Here is a 21,709-nt window from a genome sequence, read left to right as displayed (position 1 = left end):
CTCTTTTGTAAAAGTATTTACCTTATTTGAATGGATTTATTTCTATGTCAAAGTACATTACACCATGAAGTGATGGATGCAACTGTTCTGACAAATTGTGTGCACCTGATATGGTCTTTATCACTGCTGCAAGTCTGCATAAGTATGGGATTGAGCAGGAAATGATGAGGATTCTGCAGAGCCAAAAAAGATTTGATCTTAAGGTGCTCATTTTGCTCTCATTGAAAGCACAGCAGCCCTTCCCAGGGAGATCCTGTGAGCTGGTGCTCAATGATCTGATGCTCTGGCGATGCCTCAGTCCAGGGTGAAATGCTGGATGCTTCAGCCTGAGCCCAAGATGAAATGCCGATTGCTTCAAGCTCCTCTGAGCTCTCTGAGCACAGCACACCTCCCTGCATGTGCGTGCGCATGCGTGCGTGCGCTGCTCACCATGCCCACGGAGCAAAGTCCAGCAGCCACGCTCATCAATTCACGTCCCTGCCTGTGCCCTTTAGACACAGCCCTCGTGGCAGATGTGGTTGCCATTGATGAGGCTGAAGGTGGCCAGGGAGTGGTTGGTGCTCTTGAGGGAGGTCATGCGCGTGGTGCTCCTGGCCATGCTGTGCGAGCGGATGAGCAGGCGGGCCCTGCAGCACAGCAGCTGGTTGTTGAACTGCTTCCGGAAGCTCTTGCTCAGCAAGTACAGAGCAAAGGGGTTGACACAAGAGTTAGTGAAGGCCAGGATCCGAGCACAGATGCTGGCAATGAAATGCAGCACTGAGGTGTCCACCTCGGAGTAGTGGTAGGAGCGGTACAAGTAGATGATGTGGGTGGGCAGCCAGCAGAAGGCGAAGAGGCACACGAAGACCAGCACGGTCTTGGCCAGGCGCTTACGGGACTCAATCTGGACAAAGAAGAGAAACACAGATTAGCTGATGGTCCTAGCTCAGACCAGGGCCTGGCTATTTCTGCCAGTGCTGCAGCTTTCCAGCTAATATATGGCACATAGCACACCCAGAGCAGGGATGTGGACTGCAGGTGAACACAGTCAAGAAATCTGGACTGCAGGTGAACACAGTCAAAAATTCTCCTTGTCTTCCTCAACCGCCCTTCCCTTATAAACAAAAAATTCTGAGAATTTATTACATAAGAAGTAGTCTTTCTTTTCCTTTCTGTTTAGAAATAAAATTTCCAGTGGCTTGTCACTTTGCAAAATCCCAGCTCTGGCAAGAAAAGTGTGGACAATCTGCATTAGTTATCCACACATAATATATACAATCAAATGTAATTTTAATAAATTACCTTATTATTATTGCTATTATTATAATTAATAATCATGTAGGAGTCTGGGATATTTCACAGAGCTCACAGGCAGGACATTCTGCCATGGGGCCATGTAGTGTATGTACACAAAAGTGCTGTCAACAGCTCACAGCCCTTTAAGACCAAGTTCAGCACTCAGTCTGAAGCAGATGGAGAAACAAAAAGAGGATATTCTGTACTTGGAGGAACACCAAGGCAGCAGCGAGGTGGACCCTTCAGCTGAAAGCACTGGAGCCACCAGGAGAGAGCTGCAGGTGGTGAATAGATGGATGACCACCTCTAGGCAGAATCTGAGCTTTGTCAGGGAAAGGTGCTTTCACAAAGCCAGCCAGCACGCAGTGTAACCTTCATGCAGACCAGCCACACTTTTGTTTTACTTTTTGCTTCCACAGGCTTGGAGTCAACCCATAGGTATTGCTCAACTGAGGGGAGCTGAGGTAAACCACACCTTGTCTTTTGCCTACAAATGCTGTACATTAAGATAACAAAGCCACTGAAAACCACATCTCTCTTCCTTATGAATGCAAAAGCCATGAAGGAGGTTGCTGAAAAAGAGAGGACAGAGCTGCCCAGAAAAACCTGCTAAAATGCATCACTCCTTGGGAGAGGTAATGCCACCAGAGTTTGCAGGATTGGGAAATGTAACACTGCTGATCTTTTAGGGCTCCCTAATGTTCTCCTGTGTGGTAATCCCACTAACACTCCCTGGCACTCCTAGAGAATTAGCTGCATCCCACTTCTTGTACTTAAGTAGGATGTGAAAGGCCTGCAACTGCCCCTAGCCTCAGCCCTGCTGCCCTTGCTCCTGCCCCAGTGCGGCCACAGCGCCTGGCCAGGCTCCCAGGACACTGCCCCATCCTCACTCTGCTTCCAAGCTCCACAGGTAAATCAGAAACTGAGCATTTCACACAGGCTGATCTATTCTCAGGACAGCTGCAAGCAGGAAGTAGGCAGGAGAGACACTGCAAGCCCATTTGGACTTTATTTCATGCCCCTTTAATGGCACAGACTAAAAAAATCAGCCATTGAGCTCAGGAAGGACTGACATGCACCAGATGATAACATCTCCAGCGAGCAGGCTGAAAATTAAATCCTTTGAGAAAGGGCTCTCCTTGGCTAAACCATATATTCTTTTAAAATGTATTCTTAATTTGATATAGGGCTATTGAGGCCACATCTGCACTATAAAGAAAGGAAGCAATGCAATAAAGAAATCGATACCAGTTATCTCAGATGGAGACGTATAGCACTTGAATGCACTGCAGGATGGGAATGATGGACAGAGGGTGCTAGACCAGCCTGGCCTTTTGCTTTCTTTAGAGCTCTCTCCCCAAAACCAAAGGGGAAAGGGCTGCTTGTACTGCTCACTTTATTGCCACTAATCAAAACAGCCATCGAATCAGCAGAGAAATGGCCTGCGGGGGAAAAGATTTACGCACATTCAGAAGGGAAAAAGGATAAGGATCTCAGGGATCACACATCATTTGATGGGCAAAACCCAAGTCTTTCCAGCCTTACAGCTTCAGCATAGCACCTGAAGGCTGGGTAAGATGATTTTGTTGGGTCAGTCTAAGGTGGAGGCGCCAGCTGGGAGCAACTGAGTGGACAATTGCTCAGCTACGAATGGCTTGTGTTAGTTTTGCTGAGGTTGAAGCACACCTCAGTTAAAAAGAGGAGGTAAGGCAAAATAAGATAAATACCTCAAGGTAAATAGGCTGTTTAGAAACAGGCAAGGCTTCATCCAAGGTCCTCCCTCTCACAAAGCAACTTTGTGAAGTTTTGATTTTCTCCCATATCACCCCTTTGCTTCAATCTGCAATGCTGTATCTGCTCTGCCCCTTTCCCTGCATCCTAGTCAGTACCTTTCCAGGCTTTGGCAAGGGTCTCCTGCTATGCTTGCCATGGTGACCAGTCTGCCAAAGTCTCTGAACTTACAAACAGGAGGAGATGCTTTAACTGTTTAGCCCGGTATTATGGCTTCTTTCATCCATTTTAATTCTTTTACCCCACCTAATCTATTAAAATCAGTATGACAGACACAGTCTGTCACAGTATAAATTTCCCTGTATTCCCTCTTTCCTCCCAGATTCAAAGAAAATGTGGATTTTTTAAGAAAGTCAAATCTCTACCTGTTTTCTCACATGCACATTTCCTTCCACGGGGATGTTGTAAGCACTCTGGATCAGATTCTTAGCAATAAAATAATAATATACTGAAATTACAGATAGGGGAATAATATAAAATATGAGAAAGGATGCCATTGAGTGGATTTTGGGATGCAGCCCATCTGAATGAGGGTAAGGAGCGCAGCTGATAAAGGTTTTATTAGTCCCTTTGTCATGGAAAGGGTGCAGATCTGAAAATACTGCTTCAGGGATGGCAAGCAACATGGATACAATCCAGATTATAGCAGCTCTCACACAAATCTTCATCAGTGCATGCGATGCTTGGATCTCCATTGGCCTTACTATAGCTTTATACCTAAAAAAAACAAAAAAGGGATATAGTTTATTGACCTCAACATTCAAGCATAGTATTACTGCTTTTCCCTTCCATTCAGAAATAAAAACACAAACAAAACCATTCTTTACTCAAGACAGGATTTTTTCTGGTGTTTTTCATTTCAATATTTTCAATAGATTTCTCAATTTAAACCCAGCACCACCTGTCATCAGTTCATTCAGTTTCATGTGTATTGAGTTCATTTAATTTGTAATTGACCCAACAAAGCACAGGGCTCCCTGACATTAACATTTTAATTAATATTAATGACATTAATATGTGTGCAAACAGCATTAAGACAGGAAGTGCAATCATAAACTTCTCTTCCAAAGTGTACAGCAGCTTATACCCCAGAACAGTGTTGAAGGAAACTGGGCTGAGATTTTGACACACTTTTCAAGCTGTGAGTATAGCGGTCTCCTGCAAATCTTATTTTTTGTCAAGCTACAAAGAGCATGCTGCCTGCTTAATTGCTGTTTGGTGGTGTAGCTGCCAAGAGTAGCTCAATGCATTGAGGTAAAGTAGCCAGAAGTGCTAACTGAGTCTCTTGCAGAAAATCACCATTATTGCTTGCTGTTCTATATACATAGAGACATTTTTTGACTTGAAATGTTGCCTTTCATGACTTCAGCCTTTCAGAAAATTGTACTTTAGAATCCAAGGATATCAAAGAATGAAACTTATTTGAAATTGGTGTGTGTAATGAGAGGAATGGAAAACATCAGAGCTTAATATATGCTGGAACCCTGCTTTGGCAGGATTTGACACTCCAAGCAAGCCACAACTCACATATGCTTTTAAGGAGCATAGTAGAAGAAAAAAAAGGTGATTAGGAAGGACTATCTACACGTTTCACAAACTAGCATGGAGGGTCATTATTATAAGTTACAAACTGTCGGATATTTCTTCCAGGATCTGCCTCACTCTGCCATGGTGTGCTTGGCTCCCCGTTGGTCACTGCTCCCTGGGACTGGTGTGTGCCTGGGTCCCGGGCAGTCCCAGCCCTCTCTGGCACGGCAGGGTACATCCCATCAGCTCCTCAGTCCATCTCTAAGCTCCTTCCAGCATCCTGGCTCCTTCAGACAGCTGAAGTGGGCACTGGGTGGGAGCAGAGGCAGTGAGCACACACACCCTGCCCCAGTGCGGGTGGCACAGCAGGGCCCCTCCATGCAGCAGCACAAACCAGGCTCTACAAACACTCCATGAGTCCCCCCCTGCTACAGCCTGCATTGTCCTAAAGCTCAACATCTGAAAGAGGAGTCCATCAGTCCTGAAGTGTTTTAACTGCTTAATTGCTTTATTTGCAGGGTAAGCATGCATTCAACTTCTGATTATATGCAATATCCTGCTCAGTACACCCAGCTTTCCCTCCATGTAGGTATATATGTGTCTACGTATCTTTGTGTATGATTTTAAACACACACACATATTTATATGCATGTACATTTATGTATACATAACTACATACATAGTTACACAGTTATTTTTATGAAGACTGCATCTAGACATTTTATCATTTGCAGGTATTTCTTCATGCAGGTGTGTCTTGTGTAGAGGACTTTTCCTTTCATGTACTACCAACACCGTGCTCAGTAGTTTGCTGTTTAAACACTTACTCTCCAAGCCCTGCAGCTCCCCTTTTATCCAGCTACAGGGGCCACACACAGGATTTTTAAGGCTTGCTTAGTGCCTCTTTAACTTTCACTCTGAAAACTGTGGATTAAGTGGTGTCATAACACAAAACACAATTTTCCAGCACCAGATCATAAACTCAGGTGAAGAACGTCACAGCTCTTAAACAAATATGATGCTCTGGATATTGCAGTCATAAAACAGAAGTGCTAGGCAGATTACTAAAGGAGTGGTGTTAAAATAGCTCCATTTATAGTCTCATTGACCAGATATAGATTATTGACAGAAACATTAGCTCACTGAAAGTCTTCAGTAAATCTTAAAGAAAAGAAATGCAAAAGGAAATTAATAATATATCAAGGTATTAGCAAATTTGGTTGATTCAAAGGTCTTTCTGCAGATGTTTACTGTATGCTTATCAACATGACATGTTAGCATAATTATTTCAGGGATTGTCTTACAAGATACAGACAGCTGAGAGAATATTTTCTAGTATTATGTTCCAGGAAGATGGGTAAGTTAAAGAATATAGAGAAACTGTTTAATTTTTATTAACATTAACAGAGCCAGGGGAGCCAGAAAATTACTTCATTTCAAGTTATTGGCACATTTTAATCAGAGATGGCATACACAAACAATTTAATTTGGACAGAACATAATTAGAAATGTCTAGGATGTTGGCACTGACTACTAGGCATTTAGTGTATTTTTAAAGCCTCCTACAGCAGATGTAAGAGAAGATATGAGAGAAGTTTTGCTTGCAAAGGGTTCAGTGTAGACCCATGGGATGGGAGTGAAAAAAGAGAAAGATAAAACAGAGGAAACAAAGCTAGAAAAAAGATTTTGAAAATATTAGTTCCCAGGTACAGGACCTGGTAGGTATTTTCTTAATAGCCTGACACTCAAATAAAGTTATTTTGCTGACTTTCTGCATGACTTCCTTGATGGTGGGTAAATTTAAGCAGAAATCTCTAGTAATCTCTGTCACTCCCCAAGTATTGATGTGTGAGTGATCAGTACTGATCTGGTAGGAATCCCCATTTCCAGCTGCCTTGCTGATGTGTCAGTGGGTCTCTCCAGTTTGTGTTCCAGCATTCCACTCCAGCTCAGGCTCTGGACAGCAGCTGCAGGGGCTGCTCCTGGTCAGGGCACAGGGGATGCTACACATGAGGAATTGGCTCCCCTGGCTGGTGCTTGGGCTGGGTGGGACAGCACTAGATTTCCCTGTTGCTGGTGCTCAGGGTGTGAAAAAGCTGCATCTCCTGGTTGGCTCCTGAGTAGGGGTCAGAAATGCCTTCACTCCTTTACTTTTCCATACCACTTTCCTGGCAGGGTCAAGCCTGGGGCTTACAATTTATTTGACATTTATTCAGAACTTCATCCAGGTAGACTGGATTTGAGTAGCAGCTCATTCTGCTTTTCAGCGTGTGTATTTCCAGTTTGTATGTCAAACAATATTTCAAGTTTCCACAGCTTTGTCCTCTGCCATTTGTTTTTCAATGAGTTAGCCTGAGGAACACAACTTTCCCATATTTAACATCCAGCATGTAAATATTTCAACCCCCTTTGAAGGAGACATTGATGAATATACCTATACACCTTAGAGGAGCCATGGATCTCATGGAACTGAGTTTTCATGCATAATTTTTAGCCCAGGTCATAACATGCCCTCTGAGAATGTGAGTCACATTGCATGCTCAACTGTCTGCAGTAGATCTAGACATGGCCCTGGCCTGATCACCTCTGCTGCTCACACATTCAGTCTCTAATTATTGAATTATTGTTTCAAATATATATATATTCTTTTCAGGTAAACTTCTTTCCCTATTGGCTTTTAAAGAATTTTTGGGAAAAGTTTTAAAAACAGAAGTACAATTAATGCATGCAACAAAGCCCAAAACTTCAAAATATGTCTTGTGAAGATTCAGTTGAATTAAAGAAAACATGGTCAAGAACTCATGCCAAACAGCTCAGATGAAAATGACTGAGTTGCTGATCTGATTGGAAATATGAAAGAGATGCTGCCCTTTACTACTGCTCAGTCTTTGAATTTCTCTGTTCCCAATGGTGAAGCAGCCAGGTACACTGCAGCTGCCAATCACCTCCCAGCCAGGATGGATGCCAGTCAGCTCCTTGTCTCACAGTCTCACTCAAATAAGCCCTCAAAAGAAATTACTCATGGGGCTATCCTAAGTGTGCTTAATGCAATTGGAATTCATGAGGCACTGTGAGGATTCCCCTGCTAAGGAAATCCTCCCCACACCAGCCACAGTGACTCTGGTTCTGTCCCTGTTCTCCAGGGCAGTATTCAAGCCTCCAAGAGAAAGCTGTGAGAAAGATGTGTTCCTTCAACCCAGAACACCTGATCACTTTTTAACCCAATCCCAAAAATTCACTGTGGATTGGTAGGAGTCCACAGAGCATGTGCATCTCCACTGAATCCTTGAAAACATCTTTTACACATCCCTTAGGATCTCTATGGTGCTCATTGAGTAATTGTTTCTCACAACTGAAACTACTGAAATGACCATAAACCACTAAAATGTGGCACACCCAAGGTCTTTTTGTGGCAAATACTTTTCCCACTGAGGTTACTATGCAAGGGAAACAGGAAAACTGTGTCATTGTCCCTGTATTAATAATAATGTAACTAAGGATAGCATCACTTAATGTACTCTAAAGCTTGGAGTATGCAAACATTGGTTAATACCATGCACTTAGCCCCAAAGCTGCAGCTTCAAATATAAACACAGAAGTAGCTGCAGCATGAAAAAGACACTTATAGATACATGGTCCAAAGATACCAACCAAATTATGGCCCCAAATGATATCAGTGTTTCCTAGGTGTATTTCTCTGTTGGTACAAAAATATTTTATCCATCTTTGTGCTCCTCAGCTGAGCCAAGAAAATGCACATCATCTGAAGCATGAACAGGCTTTACCTTCAAAGCCACACTGCCTATACATTTCTAATCACAGAAGGGCTGTAGTTTTGCTCTCTGGGGAAGAAAGGACCTTACCCACAAAGACTGCAGCCTCTGTGCTTCCTTCATGGCTTTTTCCTGTCACCTTCATCCACTTACTTGTGCCTGCTACAGCAGCCATAAAAATTAAATGAAAACAACTAAAGCATAGGGGGGAAATCAGATGTTTCCCTGGGATTTGAAATTAGTTTAGCTCCATATGGCTAAGTCTCTGGTTTTGTGCTTTTGGTTTTTTTTAGGGAGGTAACTTTATGCTGTGTGGAGAAGCTGGTGCTATAGGCAGCCTCAGCTTGCTCTCCTCTCCATGACTGCTTGGTATTGATGCCTTTCTTTCCCTTATGACAGCAAGGAAAGCTAATGTAGGTGACCCAGGAGTGGGAGTGTAGGGAGAGAAAATGGCTGAAAAAGACTCTGCCACAGAGTACTGCCCTTTTCTAGCTCTGTCCTTCCAAGCACATCCATCTTTCTACAACTTAACATCACACTTGCAAGAAATGTAAGAGGAAAAAAAAGGTCTGCCCATCTTTCCTCCAGAGAAAAGGGACAGTGCCCCTCCAAAATGAATTTGCAGGAGTACTTAAATGTCAAGGAAATTTTCCTCCAAGTAGTATCATCTTTTACTATGCCCTACACATTTTATATAAAAAGATCCTGTGCCCCACTCCTGAATTTTTATCGTGGTTTAAAATCCAAGTGTATTAAAACCTGTTCAAACACGATTTCAGAAGCTTTGCCCACTCTTGCTTTATTACTAATCCCACTATTTAGACTGCATGAAGCTGGTGCAAAGATGTACACATTGCTACTTTCTTTCTCTCTGAAGGGAGAAATCCACTTGCAAAGTTTTGAATCTGTTTGAACTGTGCTCTATTTTTGAGAAGTTGAACTAATTTGAAACTCAGACTTAAATAAAAAAGCAGGGATTGGCTGGAACAAACTGATGTCTTACAGAAGCAGTCATGTAAATTGCTGAGAAGTGAAAACTCTGAGTTCCTCCCAGTTCTAGAAAATGAGCTCCCGAAATTGCAATGACTTCCTGTGGTAAGGATGGAAGAACTGCCTCTCAGTCAGCACGTCCCCCATACTTCTTCTGTTCCCACTTGTAACTGAATCCCTTGTAGTGAGAAAAATGCAATTTGCAGTCCCTCTGATCCAAAGTCATCTGTTTCCATTTGCAAGGTTAATGGCACATTGGTCTGGTCCTGGCCTGAGAACAGACCAAACACAAATACTTTCATTAAGATTTTGCAATTAAGTTCTAAGAGCATCACATTAATGTTTTGCCCACATAATATGAAGGACTGGCTCAATTACCATGCAAAAAAGCCTCAGGCAACAGAGAAAAATCGATGCCATGGAAAAACTACATAAATGAAGAAGATGGAGCCCTGTTGAGTGTGAAGCTCCACCTGGAAAGCAAGAAAAGAGTCTTGTTAAATATACCAAGAAATTTATGACAAATGCAATCCGCAAACTTTCTTTATTGTTTCCACCATGGATGTTATGAATATTTATAGCTCTGAAGACAATTCAGTAAATCCACAAAATTGCTAGACTGTCTAACCCATCAACACACTCCGACAACCTATTCTGGGTCTATCTGCTTTCTGCATACTTAGTTAAGATTATCATTATTATGCATGATTCTTGAGTGAACATCTGTTATTAAAATCTTTAGTAAATTGCATATGGGCACAAAGACATCTCTAATGGGCAAATCTAAATACATTGGCAGGTACTGCCTACTTTCTCTTTTTATTAATTTAACACTTAAATGGAAAGAAAAAGGAGGCATTGATGAAAGTGGCACAGCTCTTACTTTTAAAGCATATGTTCAAAATTCAATCTGTATCTGCATACTGCTACATTATCCTGGAATAGGGACAAATAAAAATCTCAGTATACGAATGCCTAAATTCAGACAGAGTGTTTTAGAGACCACTGGACTGTACTGCATACTGGTGAAGGAGACCTTAAACATTAGTCATTTGATAGTGAAAGTGTTATTCCTAATCATAATCATCAACAACTTAAAATATTTCAGAAATTGACTATACATATGAAAACAACACATACATATTATACATATGAAAATCCACAATACAATGGATTAAAAGGTTACTGCAGGAAACAGTGTGACTTCCATGGACATCAGAAGAATGCCCTTTACACCCAGGGTAGTTATTCCCAGAAGGTGATCTTCAGCTTCATGCCAGGTTAAAGATTTCAGTGGGGCCAGCTTCATGGATCCTTGCAAACAGATGTGAGACTTGCTGTCTGAAGCAGGGCTGGGACCCATCCATTTACAGAACCACAGAATATGCTGAGCTGGAAGGGACTCACAAGGATCACTGAATCCAACTCCTGGCCCTGCACAGGATACCCTGAGAGCCAGACCTTGTGCCTGAGAGCATTGTCCAAATGCTTCTTGAACTCTTGTCAGGTTCACTTCTGTGACCACTTCCCTGGGGAGCTGTTCCAGTGCCTGACCACCCTGTGGGTGAAGAACCTTTTCCTGATATCCAACCTAAACCTCCCCTGATACAACTTCAGGCCATTCCCTTGGGTGCTGCCACTGGTCACCACAGAGCAGAGATCAGCGCCTGCCCCTGCTCTTCCCCTCATGAGGAAGTTGTAATTGCAGTGAGATCTCCCCTCAGTCTCCTCCAGGCTGAACAGACCAAGTGACCTCACCCACTCCTCACATGGCTTCCCCTTGAGACCCTTCACCATCTTTGTTGCCCTCCTTTGGATGCTCTGTAATAGTTTAATATCTTTCTTATATTGTGGTGCCCAGAACTGCCCCCAGCACTGGAGGTGAGGCTGCCCCAGTGCAGGGCCAGAGGGCCAATCCCCTCCCTTGCCAAGGGACAGTCCCCTTCCCTGCCCGTATGGTGATGCAGGGCCTGATGCCCCCCTGGACACAGCTTGGAAACATCCTTTAATTTCAAAACTGGCAAGTTCCCACTCAGCTGCCCAGCACCAGCCAAGCACTGCACACATTTCTGCGTGCTCAGTGCCTGGATGCAGCCAGAGGGATGTTCCTGCCTGAGCCATGTGGCACCAGAGCATGTGCTGGTGTCAGGGTTGTGATGTGCTGAGCGTCTGGAGGCAGCTGGGACAACTGGGGCTGGCACAGAGCTGGCATGAGAAGGAGCAGGCCTCAGGGGTGCTTCCATCCTGGGCTCTACTGCCTCAGCCCATCTCCAGGGATGCCAGCAGCCTGGGAGTGGGAGATGTGCAGGCCTGAGGATTGAACAGTGACCAGGGCAACTAAAGCTGCAGCCTCAGACATGGACTCCTCATTTCCCTAGAGAATCTGCCTTATTTCTGCTGAAAGCACTACCTTTGGTCCAAAAAGACAGAATCACTGAGTAATCTAAGTAGGTGGCATAACTGCTGGGTATCCCACAGAGCCAGTTATAGAAATTCATTAGAGTTTCTAAAAATGGCAGTTTTTCAACAGAAAAAGTCCTTCCTATACAATAAATCAATACTGTACCTTGTTTTGATAGAGAAAGAAGAGCTCATCATTGACCTAAAAATTAGCACTCCCATAAGCTATAGCAGCTGGGGTTTGCTTATATTAGTTTTTTTGAAATAGAATAAAAAGCTATATATATTTAGAACCAAGGCCAGGTTGGATGAGGCTTTGGGCAACCTGGTCTACTGGAAGGTGCTCCTGCCCACTTCTGGGGGGTTGGAAGTAGATGACCACTAAGGTCTCTTCCAACCCAAACCATTCTATGATTCTATGATTATGTTAACTTTAGAGAAGCAGATTTGCTAAAGTTAAAATCAGCTTTCAAATCAACAGACTGAGAACACAAATCTAAAGGAGTATCACTAACTATAAATTAGTCACTGACTTCCAGCCTGCTCCCTGGTGTCTCTCTCCTTGCCATGAAAAAAGCACAGCAAAAAGCTGCCCTGGATAACAGAAAAGGAGGAGTCATGCTAAAACCTCAAAGAAGTAATTTTAAAAATCAATATGCAACAGATGGGAAAAAAAGCAAAAGTAAATGACAGCAAGTATTGGAGTTTTAAAATGTTCATGACTGATAAGGGAAGCTGAAGGAGCCAACAAATTATCAAAGGTCCCTCTGCAACAGACAAATGTGCATTTTTAAATACATCAGGAATAAAAAAAAAATCAGTAAGGCAGGCATACTCATAAATAGTGAAGATATAAACAATGATGAGACAAAGTGAAAAGCAGTAACTTGATAGTCATCTTCAGAACCAAATGAGCAGGAGATCTGTGTGGTTCTATACTATGTGTGCAGCACTACAGATGTGGCAGAAAACTTGTGAGCTGTATTAAGGAAGCTGTGAGCCAACATCTGCTAACACAAACTAATTTCACACCAGCAGGCCTGAATAATTTACACCTAGGAGTACTAAAGGAACCAGCTGAAGAACAAGTGGAGCTAATTTTTTTACAAATCTTGAAAAAGTGGTGAATTTTCTCAGAAGTGGAGAACTGGCTTCAAAGATATGATGTTCAGAAAAACTGGATGGTGTGACCAAGAAAAGTGCAAATATTTGTGCTGCCCATGGCCAGTTGCAGAAGGAGTAAGAGATAGGTTAATCCTGCTAACAGGTGATAATTAATATGTCTGTCTTGTTTAACACAGAGCAGATGTCAGCATTGTTTTATCTTGTCACAACATAACAGGGAGTGTAAATAGGGTGTGAGCCATGCTGGTGTACAGAGGAGCTGGAGCTTTTGTGAGCATGTTGGCACAGGTGACTGTGCATGTAGATATGCACATGTGTGAGCCAGGGTACATGTGATCCTCCCTCTCCTACCCATGCAATCCCTGTCCCACTCCCACAGGAGAGGGTTAAAATGAGGACTCCTGGTCTGGGAAGGGGGGAATTCCAGGTGGAGACTCTGAGCCCCATGCTTCCCTAGCAGTGCAAAAAGCATGATGGTAAGAAGCAGTGTGTGGAACCATTTGTAGCCTGGGTCCTGGGCACTTTCTCTAGCTGCAGTGTTATTTATTGTGTGTATCACCTGCCTTGAGCAGGCTATAAAACCTTGGCTGGAAAAGTTTGCAGATGATACAGTGGCTAACCAGACTGAGAACATTGTAGTCACTGGGGTAAATGGCCATAGTCTAAAACAAACCATTTTAACTCAGTTATGGGTAAAATAGTAAATACAGGAGCCAAGTGAGCTGGAGATGCAAAAAAATTAGTGCTCTGTTAAGAAGAGATAAAAGAAGACATCAGAGTGACTCTTCTGCATGTGACAAAATGAGATCTCCTGTGGGATTCTCATGGTGTTATGGCTTTAGTGTAATTCCATATAAAGCTAAGCCAGTTATATGATCCTTAAGTCCCTTCTGTAGTTTCAGTAAATGTAGGTGTCATAAGAGATCATCATCACTACATGAACCTTCAGCAGCATGTAGGGGCTGAACAATCGATTGCTATCCTTGACTGCTCTAATCATAGAGCCATAGAATAGCTTGGTTAGGAGGGGACCTTTAAAAGATTAACAAGCCCCCCACAATAAGTAAGGACATCTTCAATTAAGTCAGGCTGCTCAAGGACCCATCCAAGCTGGCTTTGAACACTTTGAGAGGTGGGGCACTTCTCTGGGCAAGCTCCCTCCAGGGCCTTACAACCCTCACCATAAAAAATTTCTTCCTTATGTCTAACTTAAACCCACTGTCCATTGCCCCTCATCCATTATAGGCCTTCGTAAAAAGTTGCTCTGTCTTTCTCATAAACCTCTTTAAGCATTGAAAGGCTGCAATCAGATATCCCCAGAACCTTCTCTTCTCCATACTGAACAGCCACAATGCTCTCAGCCTTTCAGGTTTGCTGTGAGTTGGGTTATTATGCAGTGGTTAGAGGTCAGACAAATTTCAATTTGAAACATGACCTGAGTTCCAAGACGAGAGGGTAACAGAGTGCCAGACACACCAGAGGCGGCAGAGTGATGTATGCGCCTTTAGTCTGACTGCTCAGAAAGCAGCCTCGGGTCACTGGAAAGATTTGTTTTAATACAAATCCTGTGAGATACTCAGTAGCCTCTGTGCACAGGTGTGGGCAAGAACTACTGCTGAGTTGATGGCTAATGTGGTATCTCCTAGTCCTGCATCCACATCTCTGGTTCTCCCAAATAATTTAAACATTCATGTCTCAATCTCATGCTTCAGGGTTCTTGAAGGTGTGAAGAAAATTTTTTTCTCTCAGGGTGTCATGGTACTGCTTTCTGTCCTGCTTTCCCAGAGAGCTGCAGAGACTGACTGTGGACAGAGGGCAAGTGAGGACAGGATGGGCAGAGCTCTATTGATGCTTCTCCCTTTGATGCTCCACAGTTTTCTGCAGTCCAATTAAACTGATCACTAGCCTGGCATAGGAGGGGAGTTTCTGCAAGGCATCTCCAGCTTTCTGCTTTTCTCTACAGCAGAGCACTTGGCCTGCTGCTGGGATGCCTTCAGGTGCCTCAGTACTGTGAGAGGCCCATGGACTGTCCCTGTTTTCTGCCCCATGGCACAGGGATTTTGAGAGCCCTTGCTCTGCCTGAGATCCTGCTCAGCAGACTGTGGGTGGGGGGTTACAGAGCCTGCTATGAGCAGGAGATCACAGCCCATGGTGTCCCAGATATTACAGGGTGAGGTGGGCACCTGGGTGTCAAACTGCTGAAAAACAAGGTGAGGGGGCTCCTTAGGGACTGTGGTGAAGTCTCTTTCCAAAATAAAGGAAAACAGGTTATTGCAAGGGTCATCTCTGAGCAAAACAGTTGCTGGATACTTCACAGTGTGGTTGTGCCTGCTTCTACTTTTTCAGCTCAGCTACCTCCTACTCCTCTCAGCCAGGCTCTTGTCCACATCTGAACATCAAACAGTAAGACATGAACGGACGGGTCCACAGTAAGCTCATCTCCTTGCTTGAGTGATGGTTAAATCCCAGCCCACTGCTGGGACACACAGCCAGCAAATTCTCTGCAGCCAGTTGCTCTCCTTAATAACAGTGTGTAGAGCACCTCGTACTATGAGACCATGACAACTGATTGGGGGTTTTAGGTTTTACTGAAATGTAAACAATAGGTAATCTGACTTTTCTTCCTTTTGATTGCTTAAATATTGACAGTCTCCAGCACATTAGCACTGACTCTAAACTCAGATTTCCGTACTAGTCCCACTGCTATAAATGGAAGCTCTAATCTTCCTGGTTATAGAAGTACATCCATTGTGTTTTGGCCATCTGCTCTGGTTAATCAAGATATTAAGAAAGTTTGTGCTCTTTGATCAGTTGCTTTTGGTGCAGATGGATTCAGAGGCTGAGGAAATGAGAGCTAAAACTAAGGGTGTAAAGAGTGTTTATATTGCACTGACACCGTGTCCAGCAACCAGGATCAGCTGAAGAAGACAGGTGTCCATCATCCTGCATCCATCAGCACATGAAGGGCAGCAGCACAGACACTGTGCCAGTGGCAAGAGTGGAAATGGGGCTGCCTGGTGCTTCAGAGTGAGGGAAGGCTTTGGGCTGGGCCCCAAAGTCCCTCCAGTTTTCTTCCCTGTGACTAGAATGCCCAGAATACATTCTAAACTACTACGGACTTGGCACTTTACAACTGATGGTATTTTTTAAAAGTGTCATTATGTAAATGAACTCAGGGAAATCTGAGTTGATTTTTCACAGCTTTTTATTACCATGGCACACTTCCCTTAGTCCGGTAGTGGAGATATAAACCAGTGATTGTAAAGTAAAATAAATGATCTGGCATATAGATATTACACCTCCTGTAGTATGGTAGGTAATATTAATAATAGGGTCTGGAGACATCTAAATCACAGAAGTGATGAATGTAGAAATTCTGGATTTGTTTCTTTCCTTGCACTGAAGCTTTTTTTAGGAGTGTTGTTTCAAAGTTTTATTTCTTAGATAAACAAACCATCAGAGGAACATCAAAATTTGTGTTTGTGGTGCATTCCAAGGGACCCAGCAGGGCTGGGAGCCCTGCAGCATTCCTGCATCCATCCCTGCACCCAAGGCACTAAGGCAAACATTTCCAAAGCTAACATCCTCATCTCAGGCATCCCACATGAGTGCAACCCTGCTGTCTGCAGCTGGTTGTACCACTGTAAGCCACCTAATCTCCAGTGTAATGTCACTGCACATATCTCAGAACGCTGTCACTCCCACCACGGGCTGCAGGCATGCTGCAGCTTCCCAGGGCTAGAATCCACGTAATGCAAGGTGCTTAAAGTAAAGATGCTGCCTGTAAACTCCAATTACATTTCACATGACTCTGCTGTGTGCTTGTGAAAACAGCATTGCTTCAGAAAGGTTTCGCTGCATGAGCACCGGGGCATTTCGATCTTTTACCATGCCGGCCTAACACGGAGGAACGATGATCAATGCTTGACAGCCTGGCTAATTCAAATGCAAATGTACATACCCTGTCAGTCACGGGAGAAAGCCGATTAAATAAAGACATCTCCCATGACATGGGCAATTAAATAGTTGCTTTTCCTCTTGCTGTGCAAAGATTTTCCTTAATCTCCTGTCCCTTGCTGAGACAGCCTTGGCTTTTCTGCCTGGGCTAGAAGCTCAGGTGCCACTGCTCTCACGGCTGCCTCTGTACCGCTGAGGAGGAGGTGAAGGAGGAGGAGGGCAGAACCCAAACTCCCGTTTTTTCTGGGATAAACGGAGCAGTAACTGAAGAAACCACTGGCTCAACAGTGTAGAGCAGCAGGGCAGACAGCTGTCCGTCCCCTACCAACCTCATTACAGTGTTTCTAAAACACAGAAACATCATGCACACACATGGGCTGCTTGTTTCCTCGCTCTTGTATACTCAGTGCTGGCGCCTTATCACTCATGGAAGGTGGCTGGAAGCACAGCACACGCCTTAACCCTCTCCTGGCTGCTCTGAAAATCTGACACACTTGCAGGAAAACAGGTGTCTCCTGACAGCTCCCACTGCTCCTGCAAATGCAGCCAGACAGATGCAAGCACTGTGCAGACAGTGGAGCGGTCTCAGAGGAAATCCATTTATAATACTGTCAACTTTTTTTTTTTTTGTCCTTTCTTAGGTATTTTCTGAAATAACAGTGAAATCGGAAAGAAATCTCATGATTGTACACAGACCCATCCTAAGCACCCAGGGATGCTCTGGCTGGTGCCTTGCTGCTCAAACCTGGGCAGGCATGCTCAGCTGTGTCCATATGTGCACAGAGCACTTGCAGGCTGAGAAGCTCCCACGGCAGGAAAAGCTGATGTCAGCAGTTTGTCCCTCTGTTTCTCCTTGAGAAATGTGCAAGTGAACAATCAATCCTCTGGACAACTCCTCATTCTGGTGGGTCAAACCACCGAGTAGCTTTAGGTGCTCTGTGCTGGAGGCTGGCACTCAGTCAAGGGTTTGCAGTCACTGGCAGATGAGAGATTCCTAACACGGGGCAAAGTGGAAATGGAAATAATGAAAGTATACCTCAGGAAGGCACATACTGATGCACTGATGATGTGAGTGCAAGAACCTACTAAAATTGGGCCCCTCGTTTTCAGAAGGTGATCCAATACAGCCAGGACAATTTGTGCCATTGTTGTAAAGCACCAGAAGTGTCTCACACTCCCACATACTCTCTCTGTCCATCACACTTACCCACTGCCTTTCACCTTGTGTTTCAATGCTCATGTCTCTGGAAATGACCCTCTTGTATCACACTCCAATGCTTTTCCTTACACATCCGAATTCTGCTCCCTGTGATGTATCTCAGGCATCACCATGATATGCTCAGTAATGCCAGCAGTTGTTTCCATGTTTGATTTTTCAATGGAAGGATGCTGAAACCAAGAGGGTTTTATGATAACTTTTTGCAAATGATGAATTATAGACAGAAAAGGTCTGTAGTACACTGACAAGTCTCCCTTTCCTTGGAGACAGTGCCATGTAAGGCTATTCAGAGCAGGAGATTTAGGAGCCTTTTCTCTTAGATGGCCTATGGCTTTGATTAGTGAGAACAGGGACATTCACACACCTCAGGTAAGCATCTCATGTAGGATTCACCTCACTGAACATTAATCATCTCACCACCACACCCCTTTTTTCTGTTTCCCTTCATGCAGCGCCATATCTGTCATCAGAAATGGGTGTCTATGAAACCACCCCACATGCTAGGTTCAGCATCTCACCTGCAGGAGTTGGGCTTCCAGACCCTCCACAGCCCTCAGCCAGCTGGTTCACACACTGGTTCACATTCAACGCACATTTTGGAAGCTTTCCCTTTACATTTTGAGGCTATTTCCCTAATGATTCTGACACGATTAATGCTGGGGTCTGGAGTTCAGGGTGACAGTTCTAAGGAGCTAGACTAATGGGCTGTGAACTGACAAAATACAGGCTGTATTATTTTGTAACAAAATTAACCCAGCACTGCTGATAATTTATCAAAATCGAAACTTCTGTAAACTTAACAGATAAGGGACATTTGTGTTTCAATGCACAGCATATCAGATTCATAGACCTAACAAAGTTACAAGTTTCATTAATATCTCCTTCGGCAGTGGACCACAGATGCATTAGAAGAGGGCAAAATGATCCCTTTGAACTGGAAACATTTGATCATCAGTGCAGCATAATGGTTAACAGGTTCCTGATAAGGCTGAAGTTCAGAACTTGAAGTCAAAACCCCAAGCTTGGCAGAGCTGCTGTTTTCTATTCTGTTCTACCACTTCAGGCAAAAAGTGCTATTGATGCGCTGCTCAGTAAAAGCATTTGCAATGTTTACTTTATGTAGCAAGTGATCAGATAGCAACAAATATCTCTAACATAATCTTCTTTACAATGCATTTTTGTTTTCCTTACACCCCTTAAAACACATTACAGCTTTAGAAAGATGTATTTTCCTTAAGAGATACTTATCATTTTCTCAACATTTTCTTCAGAGCGGTCAGACGGGATCCAGACACCACATCAAGCACCACATCAAACTCAGGAGCAAAAGTGCATGTGGTCTTTCAGTAGTGCAGGTTTTTTCTACCTTCACAGCACTTTAAAGCATACTGCTTTAAGACTTTTATCTACACATAGGCCTGTTTGTCATCTGCTACTGGGACAGACAGTGCTATTTTTATATATCCCAACACAGAGGAGAGGACAAACATATTGACCATTCTGTCTCTGAAACACCAAGGAGCTCCTGCTTTCATTGAGACTGCAAAAAGTAAATTGAAATATGTGTGTGAACTACACTGAAATCTGAACAAAAGTAGTCTAATGTTTTAAAGCAGCTTAGCAAGGGACAGTGGCATGCAAGAGACTACCCAAAGCAAACCTGGTTTCACTTATTTGTGATCAAGGATACAATCCCCATGTGTTTTTTGATCACAACAAAACTAAAATAATTTTTCACTCAGTACTTCTGTGTCACTTCAGCATGGTAACAATGTGTTCCTTAATCTCTTTTGGAAGCATTCAGAAAATAAACCAACATATTTACTGCACATTATTTTTTACTAAACATTATTGGAAACTGAAGTTTCTGAACCAACAACACAGATCAGTTTTGACTGGATAAGGGGCAAACTGTTTAACCAAGGGAAATACACTGGCTGTGGCAACTATGATTCCTGGTTTCAGGCAAGCTCATTTGAGTATTTGAAAAATATTTTATGAAATATTGTCTCACATATTATTAACTTCAAGGAAGCAAGCCACTAGAAAGAAATTATTCTCATTGCACTTTAAATTGCTGCTCCAGTGCCTTCACACTTGATGAAGTATGGATCAATTATCTTTTTGGCAAATATGAACACGCTATCTTTTAGCAGAGCTCCATTAATGGCATTTTCTTTCTGTGGTCTTTAGCTTTAGCTTGATCTGCTCTTGTCTCTCTTTGAATTAATGTAGACTATTAGCTAAGTTGCACAAACAGTTCAGAAAAAGTATCCTGTGTTCAGTCAGCATCCTTCTCAAGTTGTATGCTAATATTCATCAGAAATCACCTGAGGTGGTTCTTCTTCCCTCATCACATTAAAAAGAAACATTTTACCCGAAAATACAAATTTATAATTGTACATTTTATGGAGTCATAATTATGCAGGCTTCTTTTCAAGGCAACAGCAGCCAAGCTTACCTGTCAGCTGAGAGAGCAGTGAGAGTAAAGACTGACACCCCTACAGAGGTGAGCTGTATGAAGGGAATAAGTTTGCATCCAGTTCTGCCAAACAGCCACTCGTCAGCAAGGTACCTGCTGGCATCCACAGGCACACAAGTCACTAAAAGCAGCAGGTCTCCCAGAGCCAAACTGGAAATGAACAAATTAGGGACATTTCTCATCGATTTCACAGTACAGAAGATCTTAATCAAGGTGATATTGCCAATAAGGCCTATCAGAATGATGATCCCATAGATAGTGGGGATGGCGTAGAGGAAAGCTGGGTAGAACCAGTCTTCCCCCAGGAGGGAGAAGTTTGCACTCTGGTTCACAGAGATGTTATAGAAAACGAAGTTATCTGTTTCTAGGTCTAGCAGAAGGCACTCTCCAGATGCCATCGTCCTACTTTGCTCTTCTCAGAAAACAGCTTTCTTCCTTGAAAGTCCCAAAATTCCTCAAATTAAATTCTTGCTTCAATTTTGCTGCTCCTTGCTGGCTTTAAACAGTCAGAAGAGTTTAAAAGTCATATCACTTTGTGGCACATCTTGTCAATAACCCAACCAAAAAGCACCTGCAGCTTAATCCACAGTCCTGTTTCCATAAGGTCGAAAGTAGAACCTGTTTTAGCATCGTTTGAATTGTGAAACTTGCCTTTTCCTCCTCGACTTCTCTTGCTGTTAAGTATTCCTCAGCTCTGGAAGGCCAATTATCAAACTCAAAGACCAGTAAGTGGCAGGCATTTTCGCAAACAGGGCTGGTTAAACTCGCAGCTTCGGCAGTGCCCGGCGGCTCCGAGTCCGAAAGCCGGGAGTTACAGAAAACAAGAACTTTGGGGAGTCGCTGCCGCGCTGCATTGCCAATCTCTCCCGCTTTCGCCGCCTGCCATCGCCGGCCGGATTTAAAGCGAGGGGGAAAGCGGGGCTCGGCTGGCGGCCGGGATCCTATAGGCAGGATGTTCTGGACGTCAGTCCTTGCGCTGCTTCCCGGGGAGTGCGCGGGCTGCCGGCGGCGCTCCGGGAGCGGCGGGAGCGCGGCCGCGCGGCCGCCTGCTGGATGCTCCGGGCAGCGCCGCCCTTAACCCTTCCGCTGACAAAACACACATCTGTCTGCTCACTCTGGGCTCCTGACGTGCCTCACCGGCTCCACACACACTCCCTCCCCCAAAGAAAC

The 21,709-nt window shown here is 43.8% G+C and overlaps 1 protein-coding gene across 1 annotated transcript; it reads right to left on the bottom strand.

Annotated features, from left to right (window-relative positions):
• Positions 1–490: 490 nt before the first annotated feature.
• GRPR (gastrin releasing peptide receptor) lies at positions 491–21,179 on the bottom strand. Its single transcript, XM_058800245.1, has 3 exons — positions 20,519–21,179; positions 3,432–3,783; positions 491–883 (listed from the first exon to the last, which is right to left on the bottom strand). Exons 1-3 carry the CDS (start codon positions 20,935–20,937, stop codon positions 491–493), a joined length of 1,164 nt encoding a protein of 387 aa, XP_058656228.1. The 5' UTR covers positions 20,938–21,179.
• Positions 21,180–21,709: the final 530 nt, after the last annotated feature.

Source organism: Ammospiza caudacuta, chromosome 2 (assembly GCF_027887145.1).
Source record: "Ammospiza caudacuta isolate bAmmCau1 chromosome 2, bAmmCau1.pri, whole genome shotgun sequence".
Lineage (NCBI taxonomy): Eukaryota > Metazoa > Chordata > Aves > Passeriformes > Passerellidae > Ammospiza > Ammospiza caudacuta.
This window is presented reverse-complemented; position numbering and strand designations above follow the sequence as displayed.

What these genes read in the sequence shown, in the direction of transcription:
- GRPR (XM_058800245.1), bottom strand. Translation starts at nt 20,937, where the DNA reads ATGGCATCTGGAGAGTGCCTTCTGCTAGACCTAGAAACAGATAACTTC. An exon ending in ACTGCTCTCTCAGCTGACAG is followed by an intron (nt 3,784 to 20,518) that starts GTAAGCTTGGCT and finishes TGTTTTTTTTAG; the next exon opens with GTATAAAGCTATAGTAAGGC. An exon ending in ATGTGCATGTGAGAAAACAG is followed by an intron (nt 884 to 3,431) that starts GTAGAGATTTGA and finishes TTCTTTGTCCAG; the next exon opens with ATTGAGTCCCGTAAGCGCCT.